Raw genomic sequence first — 15,518 nt, 5'->3', positions numbered from 1 at the left:
CCTGCTTAGCAAAGTGGCTGTGTCATGTGTGCTCAGACCATGTTCTGGGACCCTTTTGCGCCCTGCGTAGGGGTGGAGTTCCCCCAAGGAGGCAGCGGCGCTTCGAAAGGGTTTCCCTCAGACATGGTGATGGGGAATACAGACTGAGATGGCCAGTGGCTAATCAAGCAGACCTGGACATTGCTCCTACAAGAAGGTTTTTTAGAGCTTCAACAACACTGTGTAGCAGAGGAGTGTGGCAGGGCACCAATGCCGTTGCCCCAAGTCCTTGGGCGGATGGGGAGGGGGACGGAAGGAGACAGGGCACTGATGTCTCCCTTCCCATCTCTCCGTTCAGTGTCCTCCGAGCAGGGCATCAATGCTTAGGGTGCAACCCAGGTCAGGACTTCAGAAGGGACTGGGGAAGGAGCCCACGGGGGCCCTGGCAGATCCTTCCTGGTCTTCCTTCCAGGGTAGGGGAAGAGGGGTCAGGCCGGCTTGAGCGGCGGAGGGCAGGAGGTGGGTGCAGTTCAGACCCACAGTGAAGAGCCAAGACACTGGTGTCTTCCTTCCGCAAGGCAGCAGCTCCTCTCCCCACACCCCTCCAGGCACGCCTTGCTCCCTTAAAAGTTCCTCCAGGCACTTGCCACCCTCTCAGATTGGCCTTCCCAGCTTCAAGAGCCATTGCTCCCCCACAACCTGGGGCCGTTCCTCACAGTCCTGATCCCGACGCCACAGACCCATACACGATAATGAGGCAGTGAGTTTGTAAATCTTGAAGCAATTCATTGCTTCCTTATACTTAATCTCTATTTATCTGTCTCCTTGTTTTGGGTGCATTACTCCAGCATTATAATGTGTGCTAGTGATACGTACTGTAGAGCAGTGGTTCCCAAACTTACTGGGGTCATGGCACCCCTGCAACCCTGGCTCAGCCAGGTACCACCATTTTAGATCTCACAAAATCTCAGGAGATCTAAGATGGCGGTGCCCAAGTCTTATGAGATTTCATTAGATCCAGAATGGCGGTGCCCAGGAGAACAAGTAGGAGGGGCCACCAGAGACATCTTGCAGTGCCCCTGTGACTGTGCTGCAATGCCCTAAGGCAGTGTGCGCACACTTTGGGGACCTCTGCTGTAGAGAATACAACTGAAGAGGGAGTTCACATTGCTATTGAACAGATGATCCATTTGGTATTCTGGTTGGAATACATGGCCTTACTTTCTGTTACTTGCTGCATTCTGTAATAGATAAGTTGAAGTAACTGCTCCTGCAATTCGTGCATATTGTATAATATATGAAATGTTTCGAAACAGTGCAGAGATAGGATTCCTATCCTACTTAAAATCTAGGAAGGCAAGGAATCATCCTAAGATAGGAGAGGTTCTTGTGGATTGGATGCTTCAGCTTTATTTTAATTTTCTGTTTGTCTTTAATACTTATTTATGCCATTACTGGAGATTTATGATATTTTTAATGAAGAATCTTTCTAATATGTGAAATGCTGGTAGGTAATATTGAACTGTATAGCGACATATTTGTTGAAACAATCTATGCCTATTAAAGGTTTGTTGAGTTGAATTTGTTGAAACAATTCTAGAAAACCCTTTTAGCAATGTCCAAAGGCTTCTAAAATTGTATAATTTATTTCTATCTATGTAATATCATTATTGGATTTTAACATGGTTTGTGTTGGGTTTTTAACTTTACAAGAAGAGAAGATGGGAAAATAATTGTTTAAAAAATTTTTTTTTGAAAAGTTGAATTTGTAAAACCATATAACTTGCTTGCCTGTTGTTGCGTATATTTTGGGGAGAGAATTACTGCCCAGTCCTATCCAGGGGCAACCTGCAGGGTTCAGTGCTACTGACAGAGCCTTTGCTGCATCCTGTGGGCCAGCAGGGGACCAGGCTGACTGGAAGAAGTAAATAAAGACTTTTCCATTGCTATGAGCCTGTTCAGTTCTATGCCATGAAGATCTGCCCCATCCTGCCCCCAATCTGGTCTGGCCCAATCCCTGTCCTGATCTGCCTATGAACTTACCTCTCGGCCAGGGACCATCAACAGCCAAACTGTGAACTGCAACATACCAATAGGATTGGACTGTTACTGTTATATCAACAGACCAGCAGTCCCCAAATTGTTGGGACCTGTGATGCCCCCCCCTCACTCCTAGAAGTGAACCCAGTTACGTCTGGATTCAGAGGCTTGAAACACTGTTACAATCAGAGGTAAGGGGCCAAGGCAGGCAGGAAGACTTTTCCCAGAATCTAAAAACCATATGCTGGAACTCTTCCCGCCAAAGGAAGCCTCCAACTGCTATTTAGAGCAGCGCTGGGAGGCGGACATCCCACAACACCCCAGTAAGTGACTTGCAATGCCTCAGGGTGTCACGATGCACGGTTTGGGAACCTCTGTCTTAGACTTTTGGGGTATACTGTGTTACAACCATTGCAAGCAAGCACTAGATGCTTTTAAAAGGGGATTGGACAAATTTCTGGAGAAAAAGCCCATCATGGGTTACAAGGCATGACATGTATGTGCAACCTCCCAATTTTAAAAGTGCTTTACCTCAGAATGCCAGATGCAAGAGATGGCACTAGGATGCAGGTCTCTTGTGGTCTTGTGTGCTCCCTGAGGCATTTGATGGGCCCCTGTGAGATACAGGAAGCTGGACTAGATGGGCCTATGGCCTGATCCAGCAGGGCTCTTCTTATGTTAAGCAAGTGTCAATGTGAAGGAGATGCTGTGCAGACAGATGGAGCTTCACTGAAAATATTTGTAGCTTGCCATACCATCATATATTATTTCTGTATTGTCTTTCTCGCAGCAATTTATTTTAAGTAGAGTGTATCTTTGTTTATATTAAATTTGTGTTCATCTAACTATATATTAGTGTATGCACTAGATATTTAGCAATATCCTGTAATTACTTAACTCCAGTAATTGCAGAATGAATCAGCTCAGCTCAGTGACCCATTATTTTTATCTTTACTAATTCTTTTATTTATATCTTTTACTTGGTAATTTGACTTGGTTAAGAAATAGAAATCTGAGTTGTTTGTAGCAGCATTTATTGATGGTGTACTAACAAAGAATCTTGTGTCTGTGACTAAACAGCAACATTTCAATAGGTAGTAGAAGAATAGGATGTCCAAGGATTGAAATCCAACAACCTTCCACAGATACCGACAGGTATTCCCAGTAGACAGTAACTGATCTAGAGTAGTGGCTTCTAGGTATTGATTTGTTTGTGTGCCTCTTGCAGTCTTTACAAATAGAGGAAGCATTGTATGGAGAGGAGATGTTCTGCAGACAGATGCTCTGCAGCTTCACTGAAAATATTCTAAAACTCTGCTGCATATTCATATTTTTATTTCTTGGACATAAAGGCACATTCATTGCTTTTGATAATTAAGTTGGGCTGCAATCATATACACACTTACGAGGGAGAAAGTCCCATTGAATTCAAGGAGACTTACGGCCCAATCCTATCCCAGGCTGTCACCCTGGATGCAGGCACACCAGTGCAGTGTCCACTGCATCCTGCAGGCCAGTTGGGAGAGGTAAGAAATGAAAAACTTACCTTCCCAGCTGCTGCATGACTCCCATTGGGACTCCTCAGATATATGCCAGCTCGTTTGCTGATATAGCTCTGAGAAGCCTACAAGGGACGTCTCTGAACCAGACCAGAGATTTGGAATATGGCAGACACTGCTGCCACTAAAATCTGCCCCACTCTGATCACTGATCCTTCCCTCTATTGGCAGATCCCTGCCAATTTCCCATCTGCACTGCACAGCCAGAGGTGCACATCTTTACAACTGCTGCAGCAGGAAGGCTGCTGCAGTGGTGGATCCCTTGTTGCACTTGTGGTGCTCCTGGTGGTACTCCAGCACAACTGGGAGATAGAATTGGACCGTTAATCCGAAGAAGATATGCATTGCATTGTTAATTATGTGGTTTTTTTTAACTGCTGCTAGTATTTGCAAGGTGCCATGTATAGTAAATTAAATACTATGCATGGTAAAGCAAGTACAATCAACCTTTAGAAGCGAGGAATGTGTTCATGCTTGTTCATATTTCCTGATTGCTCATTGTAACAATAGTCTATCCAGTGGTTCTCAAGCTTTCAGCACTGGGACTCACTTTTTAGAATAAGAATCTGTCAGGACCCACCGGAAGTGATGTCATGGCCAGAAGTTACATCATCATGCAGGAAATTTTTGACAATCCTAGGCTGCAATCCTACCCACACTTACCCAGGAGTAAGTGCCATTTACTGTCATTGTTAAAAGGATGTACAGAGTACCCTGTTAAAAGGACAGATCTGTAATATTTCCCCAATGCAGTCACATGCCATGGTAATATCAAGTCTAATATATTAAAAATAAAATACTGAAATGAATGGGGACCCACCTGAAATTGGCTCATGACCCATCTAGTGGGACCTCACCCATAGTTTGAGAAACACTGGTCTATACTTTTAAGATTTTCCATGCTGATGCATTGAAATAATATTTATTTTTATGCCCAGTATCCTATGTTCTACTCATTTTAAATATATTTATCCTGTAATGCAAAATGACTGTGGTGTGATACTAATAAGGCATTTATTATCACAAAACATTTTAACTTGTTGGATTACATGTTAGCTAACATGGTTTAGATTTGTACTGAAATATTTGAAGGATTTATAGATTCATAATAATTTGTAGCCCACTACATTAATGTATATATACAGTTAAGAAACATATCTATAGATGCATTGTTGTTTTAGTGTGTGGAGAAAATAGTGTACTGAGATACCCTACATAACACAAAAATAGAGTGAGAGTTATTTGCCAGTAAAGGCCAATGGATGATAAAACTCCAATGGTGGAAAGCAAAAATTTCAAAACACTTTAAAGTACATTATGGGTGCTTGTAATCTAATTTTTTTTAATAAATGCATGACTTTTTGTCATTAGAGAAACAACTACTAGTAAGCTAGTGTCAAAGCTACAAAGCTAGTGACAAAGCTACTATCACTCAGTAGTGTTGGACTTTGATTTAAACTAAATTATATATGCCTGACAAACTCAGCAACATATGGCAAAGAAAGGATGTTCATTTGAAAAGTCCTTTATATTTTAGAGAGGTGAAAAGACAGCATAAGTTAGAAATTAAATCACCAAACTACCTTGATGGAGGGTGTGGAGAGTGGTCAGACTAAATAATTCATGCTGAGTAAGATAGCCACTATATTCATAAAGGTCCTCCTGTGACCTTCCTGTGTGTGGCATCCAGTTCATATACGGAGTATTTTAATAATGTATAATATATATCTCCCTCTTCTTATCCTTTATACATTACTTTTATAGTGTCAAAGCTTCTTTTCATACCATGAGTATTATGTTAAAAGCTCTATACTATGCAGGAGGAGCCTACACAGATATTCCTTGCTATATTCCATCATTGTTCTTCCTGGAAACAGGAATTTCACTGCTGAGAAGAGAGGCATTATCCAGTGCTTCTGATACTACCTTCATGGTGCAAGAATAAGACACTTTGTAATATTTCCCAAGCTATTAAGATGATATGAAAAGAGGCCCGAAGTTATGCACTATTGGCCTAGACGCCTTTAAAAGGGGATTGGACAAGTTTCTGGAGGAAAAATCCATTATATTAATGGATTATATTAATGGATATATTATATGGATTATATTATGTTATATTATATATTATATGGTTATATATTATATTATATATTAATATAATGGATTATATTAATGGATTATATTAATGGATTATATTAAAAATCCATTATGGGTTACAAGCCATAATGTGCATGTGCAACCTCCTGATTTTAGAAATGGGTTATGTCAGAATGCCAGATGCAAGGGAGGGCACCAGAATGAGGTCTCTTGTTATCTGGTGTGCTCCCTGGGGCCTTTGGTGGGCTGCTGTGAGATACGGGAAGCTGGGCTAGATGGGCCTATGGCCTGATCCAGTGAGGCTGTTCTTATGTTCTTATTATTTTGTAAGAGAAACTTTTTTCTCAGAGCGCAGTCCTGTGCTCCTGGGGTGCGTGGCTGCAGCATTACCAAAAACGGCTGTCGCCGCATCCTGTATACTCAAGGCAGCCATAGGTGGCACCTCGGGATAACTCGGGAGAACTTTATTCCCAGGGTTAAGGGAGTAGCCCTGCAATGGGAAAAAGCCTCCATGTCAGGTGCCAAGCCTGATGCAGAGGCTCAGGAACCGGTGTCCCTCCCTCCCCCGGCATGCCTCCCCTGCCCTCTACCCATCTCCCGCCTCCCCGTCACACCTCCTCCCTGCCCTCTCGCCGCCTGCCTCCCCCCTCCCCAGAAAGCCTCCTCCCCACCTCACCCCATGCCCCCACTTTCCTCTCCGCTGCTTGGCAGTCATGCGACTGCCGAACGGTGGAGGCCGGGCGCTTGCCCAGTGTTAGGGCTCGCAAATGTGCCTTATGGAGCTCAAGACTGGGCTCTTAATATCTGTAACCAAACACAGTACTTCCTAGCACATGAACATGCATTTCGCTGTTAAATATGGCCTTTAACCCTTCCTCAACGTTTGTCTCAGCTAAGCAAGAACAATTGGAAGCTAAGATAACTTTTTTGTTTATGCTTAACATTAAAGAAGTGAAACAGTGGATATATTGGCAGATCAAGCTTCCTGTTCAGAAAGTGAACTTTTAGAAGCAGAAGAAAACATGAGGTAATCTTTGTAGATTTGTCTGAAGCTAGCTGTACTTCCTCCTTTAATATTGTCTGTTAATGATACCTCCCTGTGCCATGTGTCTGCTTGTTAGGAGCTTTAGATTGAGGCTGTTGTTGGTTGGTATTATTCTGAATCTGTCTGTGAGGCTTTCAGTTACTATTTCATGGAAGGCACATATTAGAATTTGTTTCAATTGCCTTTATTAACAAATTCAGCCAAGTTACCAAATCCAATAGGAAGCCTTGTTGTTTTTCAAGACAATAAATTGAAAAAATGTCCTGAATTTATTTGGTATAAGCTCCATTGAAATAAGAGAAAGCTATGTAGTATTTTTGGCCAATTGCCATTTGTATCAGTGGGATTCAAGAGAACTTCACATAGATGGAATCTAATTTGCTGTTAGTTCTGTAAGGGCTTCACAGTATGATCTGTCATTTCTCACACATGCACACACCTCTTTAATACTAACTTAAATTTGGTTTTCTCTGGTATTTGTAAGTTGTCAATCACCCCCCTTTGTGAAATGAAGAAAATGAATATATGCTTAGTAAATTAATTGTGGAGATCCCTAAAACTTCAGTTGATGATGACCTGAAATGAATGTATGAAATTGTTTTTGACCGTTTTTATTCTCTCCATATCCTCAATAATCCTTGTAAACCGCAAGGACTTTAATTTACCTAAATTACATAAATGCTGCGAACATTTGTTTGTTTGTTTGTTTGATTGATTGATTGATTGATTGATTGATTGATTGATTGATTGATTGATTGATTGATTGATTGATTGATTGATTCGTTATCCACCTTTCTTCCTGGAGGGTACCCAAGGTGGCTTACTTATAGGTGAATAAGTAATGTGTTTGGATAACTTGATCTGAAAAATTTTCTGACTCTTTTGGCTTCTTGCATGTTCCCTCATTGTAAAGACATACTAGCATCTTACACCTGATGTAATACACATTTTTCTTTCAGATATGCAGCTTGTATTACAACATAGGTTCTATTTTATTTGGTAGCAGAGAGTTTTGATTTGTGTTAAACTTCTTTTTCCCTTTCTAAATTTATTTCAGCTCCACTGTATTGTAAATTGAAAACATTATTCAGGAATAGTTTAACATAGCATGATTCTAGAATCCCTTTTTCAGATGCAGTAGTCCTGATGTATACATTTGTCAGTCACTACCTTCCTAAGTGAGAAATTGGGACATCACTTTTTTTTTACATTAACGTAGCTTGATATTTCTAGTTCTTTCAAGCTTTTTCTAAATTCTAAACCTTTACAAAATAGTAATCACTCATTTCCACACAAAATACTCTTGTGCAGTGGTACTCAAACTGGTTGATTGCGCCCACCAGTTTGTGTAAAGGTTCCCCCGTCCTTTTAAGGAGTGGTGGAAGGGGCGAGGGCAGAGACTCAATCCCCAGGATCACGTCAATAAGGGATCACGTCATTCTAATCTGTTAGAAATGTACTTAGTCTTCTCCAAACCCAATGTGATACGTCATAATGCATAACTATAGATAAAGGTCAATTGAGCTGCTTTTTGACTAACATTACAGGAATTGGGAACCTAGACTACCATATCAAAGATCCAGATCAACTGAACAGCGTCCTGTGCTAGAGCGGCCCAGTCCCCGCTCCCGATCCACTGAACGTCCTGACTCAAACCTCATGAGATCGATGCCTTCATTAATGACGGGAAGATCTGCCCCTCCTTCACCTGCCTTATCGAGGTGAAACAGACAATCCAATCAGACTAATCCCACCCCACCAGCTCACTTTTTTATTTTTCCAAAAGCTCACTGGTATCGCCATTCATCGTTGGCTGATCACTAGTAGCTGTAGATACTAACCTTGTCAACATCAACACACTATTTATATTCCACTGAGGATATAATGGTGTGGCTGCCATTTTAATTTGTTTACTAACAATAATTTAATGACACAATTAATTACATTTGTTTTGTGATTTCTCATTTATCGGGAATCCTGGGTGATTTCTCACACTAAAGCACCTCATAACTACCATTTTCTTACAGAATGAGAAATTGTATGTGGTCATCAGACATCGCTTATGGAATAACCATCATGACATCAAATGAAACTTTTTTTAAAAAAAATAGTTTCTTAAATTTGATTGTACTAATTTTATGTATTAACCGCTGTTTTCTCTTATTTGCTGTGTGCATGTTCTGTATTGTTTCTGTTTAAGTAATGTATTGTATTCGTGATAAAACTTTACCTGAAATAAGTAAACCATCTTTACAAAAAGTAGTGACAAAGAAATGTGTTGAGCTAATGTTGTCCAAATCAAGTTTTTCTCTGGTAAAATTTTATGCTTCTTTGCTTTCAGTAGGGAATTATGATAATTATGAACCATGATGTTACATTTCACTCATTGTAATGTACATTTGTTGTATTGCCTGTCATCAAATTTGTAACTGAGTAAAACACTCAATTTATATATTAATTGAATTCTGCAATTGTAAATATTTTCTAGTTGAACACAAAAATTTAACACTTATGCATATGCACTATTTTCTGTGTGTTTCTGAATGTTAGTGTATCTATATGCTTATATACCTGTACTCATACATTTCCTTAGACAATTATTAGTTGCACTTCGATCAACTTACCTTGAATAGCCTTTTTGCGTAATTTAGCTGTTTTTTTAATTAAACAAACCTTTCTTTTTCAATAGCTATGACTTTATAAATGCATAGGGCCAAGCTGCCACAACTCAGGTCCAACCTGTTCGTCATTTATTGGTTCTTCAGCATCTAAGAATAATAACTGTACTTTACAGTTGACTTGATTTCTCTTGATGTGTGTCCTGTAGGTCACATGCTCGTGCAGGGTCTGTCCAAACAAGCCCATCAAGTACTCCAGTGGTAGGACGCAGGGGTAGACAATTGCCACAACTCCCAGCAAAGGGAACACTGGAGAGAAGTAAGTGAACATTTTAAAGTTTAGAAATGTTTTTATTTAGTTATTATATTTATCAATGTTTTGAATGAAAACCTTTTTATTCCTAAAATAGTCTTTGGCAAGAGGTGTGGTTTTTATACTGCTGATTATTTTTTAGCATCTTTTATCAATATGTACTGTTCTTTTCTGTAAATATTCATCTCTATCATCATAATGATAGAAATGAATATGTGGTTCATAATCTAGTCCTAATATGTCACAAGCAATGGCAACTGTGGCCCAATTCAGACACAATGTTAAGCCATGGTTAAGTGATGCATACACAAGCTTCAGTGAGCTCCTGCTTCTTTCCTTCCATAGTTGTTCCACCTGGAACAAATTACGTTCAAATAATGGTTTGATGTTCTGGGTTATTAACTAACCTAACAAACTACATTTCTTCAGTGTGGACAAAACAGGGAGCTGGTGTTTGTTCCAAATTGCAAACAGGAGCTTTACATCTCCTCCCCTTGAACATAAAGGAGGGAAGATGGGAGAGGAAATACATGTGCTCAAAGCCATAATTTAGATTTACTTTTGACACAGGCTTTTATCTTTTTCTGTAAGGCTTATTGAAGGTTAACATTTTACATGTGAGCTGCTAAAATAATGAGCTTATCATATATTGCCCAGTACTAAAAGATTGCAAGTGTTTCGCAAGCCTCTTTATTTCATAGGAATTCAGGATTATGCAGAGCTATGATGAGTAACACAGGAAAGGGAATAGGATACAGTGGTAAATTTTGGGAACAATAAATTGAAAGTGTGCTGGATCCAAGTCATCTTCAGTTATGTTTAGTTGAATCATGCTTTGCACTGCTTAACTTTAGTTCCAGTTTGTTTTTTGTTTTTAAACAAAATTGAAATTTATCAATTTCAGACCACAACATAAAATACATTTTTAGCATTTCCATATAAAGTATTCAGTGCTCAGATGATTACTTCTTTTCCCCTCCTTTTCCTAAACCTTTGGGTTGCCTTTTAAAATTTCTATGCTTTGGTTGCTTTTTCTGTTTTATTTTCCCTTGTCAGTGGAGACAAGGAGACAGACCTTAATGAAGATCCATACATAAAGGGTTTGTTTTCTGCTGTAAACCTTTGTTCCAAGGGTGACTTTTTAAGCAAAAAACAAAGCAGCAATTGACAGTACTTTAATGGATACATTTTTATCTTGAATCAGTTACATATTTTTATATTAGACATATGCCTTTTTTATTTTTGGTTCACTTAAATTTGGTGAAAAGTCATTTTTTGTAACTTAGAATTAGCATTACGTAAAATTACTGAGCAATGCCCCAGTTCAATATCTTATTGCCTAACCCTATCCATGTGGTACACTGACAGGCCCTGAGGTCTGCCAGTATACTGTATGGTACACCATTGCGGCAGCCTCTTTTCCATCTGCAGAATGCCCCTGGTGCAAGACCCAGAAGGCTGTGTGCCGCTGACATCACCCTACAAATGGCCACAGTCATGGTTTTGCTGTCAGTTCAGATGAATTGGTTTAGGGCAGGGGTGCCCAAACCCCTGCCCGGGGGCCACTTGCGGCCCTCAGGGGCTTCCATTCCGGCCCACGGGAGCCCCCAGTCTCCAATGAGTCTCTGCCCCTCCGGAGACTTGCTGGAGCTGTGCTGGCCTGACGCAACTGCTCTCAGTGTGAGGGCAACTGTTCGACCTCTCATCTGAGCTGTGGGGCGAGGGCTCCCTCCACTACTTGCTGTTTCATGTCTATGATGCAGCAGTGGCAGCAAGGCTGGCCTTGCTTTTAAATTAATCCTTTTTTTCCCGGTCCCCCTGACACAGTGTCAGCAAGATGATGTGGCCCTCCTGCCAAAATGTTTGGACACCCCTGGTTTAGGGATTGAGACAGGGGTGGGGACAGCATGTGGGAGGCTACTGCAGCATCCCCACAAGCAGGTCTGCTATACTTTGACAGCTGTAAAACAGCCTCTGCTGATGCAACACTAGTTACACCTGTGATAGGATTGGTGATAGGATTGGGTCATTAGGATGTCAGTATTAACCTGCTCATACAGTGAAGAGTACAGTCAAGAATAGGCAAATATTAGTGAAGTGGGGAAAGAAAACTACAATATGATTTAGTCACAACCTTTTTGGTCCAACTTTTTGCAAACATCCTTTTTTGGGGGGTATCCCTGATTGTGGGTTAATTCAGTGGTAATGGTAATGCATGGAGAAATTTCAGGAATAGAAGGTTACAGAGAAACAAAAATAAGTAATGGCTGAGTTAAAAAACAAAACCAAAAGCCTGTTAGAGCAAAAATGACATTTTCTATTTAAAAAAAAAAATTAAATTAGTATTTTAAAGAGGTGCTAGGTTTACATTGAAAATGAATGTGTTCGCCAGGAAAGGCAGTAGACAAAGATTAATGTTGGCAAGTGCAGAGATAACCTTGACTTCAAATCCTAATTAATATCAAATATTGGTCAGTAACTATGTTTACAGTTGGCACTAATGATTACCAGGCTGGGGGAAAGCAGTATAGAAATATGCTAAATAAATAAATACTGTAAGTTTGTCAACATGATAGTGTGGCAGGGAAAATGTGCAAATGAGAAAGAGAAGGACCATGAGATCCATGACTTGACTTTGCAGTTCATCTTTAACCCATGATTGAGTCTCATTACAGATGTATGAGCTTTGTGACCTGAGAAGTGTTAAGAATATATCAATTACTGTCAGTGTTAATGTCACAGAAAATTGTATATATTGTTTGCTATGCATTGTCATGAGATTTGTGTGTATTGCAATTGTGGAACTGAATTTATTGAAATAGAAAACTATTCAGAAATCATCATCCCAGTTTGTGCTTTTCTACAGCCTTATGTACTTTGGAAATGCTTGTAACACAGTTAAATGATATGTGGCAAAAGGTAAATGTGTCTGATGGAAGGTAATATAGAACATTGCCATACAAACATATGTTATCTATGGAAAGTAGTTCTAGTGCCTGAGGAAGTACTGTTTCAAAGAATGAATACTTACTTTCAATCAGTGTATGACCTTCTTTTATTAGGAAGATTAGAAGAATTTTTCAGCTTCTGAAATCTAAAATTTCAGGTTTTAGTAATAGACTATTAGAATGCATCCATATTTTGGACTGAGATAAATAATGAAATCATAGCCCCAGTGCAGTAACATTAAGTAGTTAACACTGTATATAACATACATATTGGCCATGATTCAAAAAGCTGCTTAGGTTTATGCAAGGAGCTTCCAGTAGGGTGGTGGATTTTTTTTTTTAAATTTTTACTTTGAACAGCTGATCTTCATGCCGTATCTAAAACTGCTTCTTAAATGTTCATCAGTTTCAAAATACATTTTTCATGAGACTTACACTGGTCTGAAAGCCACCAATGAATTTCACCTGTAGTCTTACCCTAACTGACACATACCAACTTATCATACATATCCAATTGCGGTAAGGGGCCATAGTTCAGTGATAGAGCACGTGCTTTGCATGTAGAAAAGGAGGATAGGATCTGGCACACGCCACTGCCACTAGTTCCACCCCCTCCCACGTCCTCCTCACTCCATTCCTCTCCTCTCCTTGCCCCCACTGCTGTCTTACCTGCTCTGGACTTTAGGAACCACTGCTTTAAATAGTTTGTCTGCATTCAATATGCCATTCACTTTTATTGGCATTTCAATTAACATGCTCAGGATTCTATTAATTACCTATTTTATAAAGTTATAGATTATTTGGGCAAATAAATTGTAGACCATTATGTTAATTAACTCTGCTGCCCAATGTAAAATTCTGCATGCACCTTCATCTACCTCAACTGTGCTCCTTAAAAAATCTCTACATTTTAAATGTAGTGCCTAATGAATTCCTTTAGCAAGAAAAGACTGATAACCATGTTTCTAGCTACAGAGAAGTATCTGACCAGCATGAAAAAGTTTTTTTGTCTTTGTGTACTATGATGATATACTTCAAGTATGGGAGAGAGCTTGATTCTGTGTATATCTCTGCCTGTGTTTTTCAGAACAGAAAGAATGTGGCTTATGAATCCAAGATATATATTCTGTAGTTGGCGGAGTTATACATTTATATGGCAGGAGTTAATTCCATGCATTTCCTAACAACTACTGCTAAACTGCACTGTAGTACACAGAAATAATATTAATTATAGTTTGTGGAAATTGTAAATAAGGTATTCTGTGTTATCTTCTAGCATATCAAAAAAGCAATAATGTTTAAAACTGCTGTTGGGCAGCCCAATCTTGAGCTACCCGGTGCTGCGGGACCCGGCGGCTCCACAAAGGGCTCCCGCCAGATCCAGACCCTCCTGCGCTACTGCGGGAGGCTCCTTGGGAGAAGGGGATGTTCGTCCCCTTCCCCCGAGTAATGGGGGAAGTAGTCAATGGGACTACTCACTTTAGCGGCGACTGTTTGGTTGCCGCTAAAGTGAAGGCGCTCATGTAGGGCGAGCAGCCTTGCCCAAGCACTCTGGATCCTGCGGAGCTTGGTTCCGCGGTCCTGCCTCTACCCTGCACCTGGGAATGCCCCCCACGCCCCCGACCACGCCCCATTTCCCGTTCAGCAGCCCAGCAGTCACAGAGACCTCCAAGCTGCGAAATGCGGGCGCCCACCGTGCGCTGGCTCAGCACCGGCCGGAGCTGAGGCAGCTCCGGCGGGAGCCCAGCAGTAAGCCTTGCAAATGTGCATTATGGCATGTTTGCAACTGTGGTCCGCGCCGTGGAGGTGCGGCATGGACCACAGTATTGGGCTCTTAGTCAGCTCATCATACATACAATTTGCTGTTTTCTTTTTTTGTTCATACAAATGCAGAAGGAAATGATGAAAATGAGCATTATGAAGAAAAGTGTTCAGATATCCAGGTGTGTCTGACGGCATTTCATACTTTAGATTTTTTTTCAGGTCAGGCACTGATAATTTCATTTCATTTATGCCCGTATAAATACCAGTATTATTATACCAGTATTATTATTATTAATTAAAAGAAATCTAAACACAAAGGGAAACCAAAACAATTTTAGAAATGTGCTCAACAGACACAATCATTCTCATCTTTGCCTTCTGGCTTAAAGTCTAAATTTTAATATTTCATCATTTATTTCCCCTCTAGAAAGAGCTTTTATTCTTATTTCCTATTAGTTTTTCCAGTGTTAGTACTGAGATCATAACCAATTTACCAGCAATAGGAAACTGAAGACATAGAATTATATTGTTGTTAAAACTCATTAAGGATGAAGCATAGAAAAAATGTAAAATCCTCTGGATTTTTTTGTGGAATCCTTGTCAGGGAACCTCAAAGAAGAGATTTATGCCACCAGAAAACATTCCAGGTGTTTCTATATAGCTGAAAAAATGTGTGTTTGCAACTTTGGGAAATAAGGTTGTCAGAAATCCCATTGACTTTCACTGTAGCCATCAAAGAATGTTTCTTTGACTGACCTTGGAACACTAGAGTTGTGACTGAAGATTAATGGTTGGGTGAACACTATTATCTCATATGTAGGGCTCAGTCCTGTTGGGCTTCCTTGTTTCAGTTGTGTAGTGTGTTGTATAGCAGTTGCAAAAGCAATCTCTCATTCTGCACAGCTGGGCCACTGTAGCATGCAGCAAGCTACAAAACACATAGACAAACAGGCCTTGCTGAAGGAGAGTCAGCATGGCTTCTGTAAGGGTAAGTCTTGCCTCACGAACCTTATAGAATTCTTTGAAAAGGTCAACAGGCATGTGGATGTGGGAGAACCCGTGGACATTATATATCTGGACTTTCAGAAGGCGTTTGACACGGTCCCTCACCAAAGGCTACTGAAAAAACTCCACAGAATTAGAGGACAGGTCCTC

The 15,518-nt window shown here is 40.3% G+C and overlaps 1 protein-coding gene across 28 annotated transcripts in view; it reads left to right on the top strand.

The window, feature by feature from the left end:
• RIMS2 (regulating synaptic membrane exocytosis 2) overlaps window positions 1-15,518 on the top strand; it is a 513,992-nt gene that overhangs the window by 343,837 nt on the left and 154,637 nt on the right. For 22 of the 28 annotated variants that reach the window (XM_066624817.1, XM_066624816.1, XM_066624825.1 and 19 more), the window contains 2 exons: window positions 8,268-8,441; window positions 9,548-9,657. In XM_066624817.1, coding sequence (XP_066480914.1) covers window positions 8,268-8,441; window positions 9,548-9,657 — 284 coding nt within the window. Of the gene's footprint in view, window positions 1-6,624; window positions 6,703-8,267; window positions 8,442-9,547; window positions 9,662-10,707; window positions 10,752-15,518 lie in introns of all 28 variants that reach the window. The other 6 variants (XM_066624834.1, XM_066624821.1, XM_066624842.1 and 3 more) reach the window with 3 other exon arrangements.

The sequence above is a fragment of the Tiliqua scincoides genome, chromosome 4 (assembly GCF_035046505.1).
Source record: "Tiliqua scincoides isolate rTilSci1 chromosome 4, rTilSci1.hap2, whole genome shotgun sequence".
NCBI lineage: Eukaryota > Metazoa > Chordata > Lepidosauria > Squamata > Scincidae > Tiliqua > Tiliqua scincoides.
Note: the sequence above shows the minus strand (reverse complement) of the source record. Positions and strands in the feature narration are given on the sequence as shown.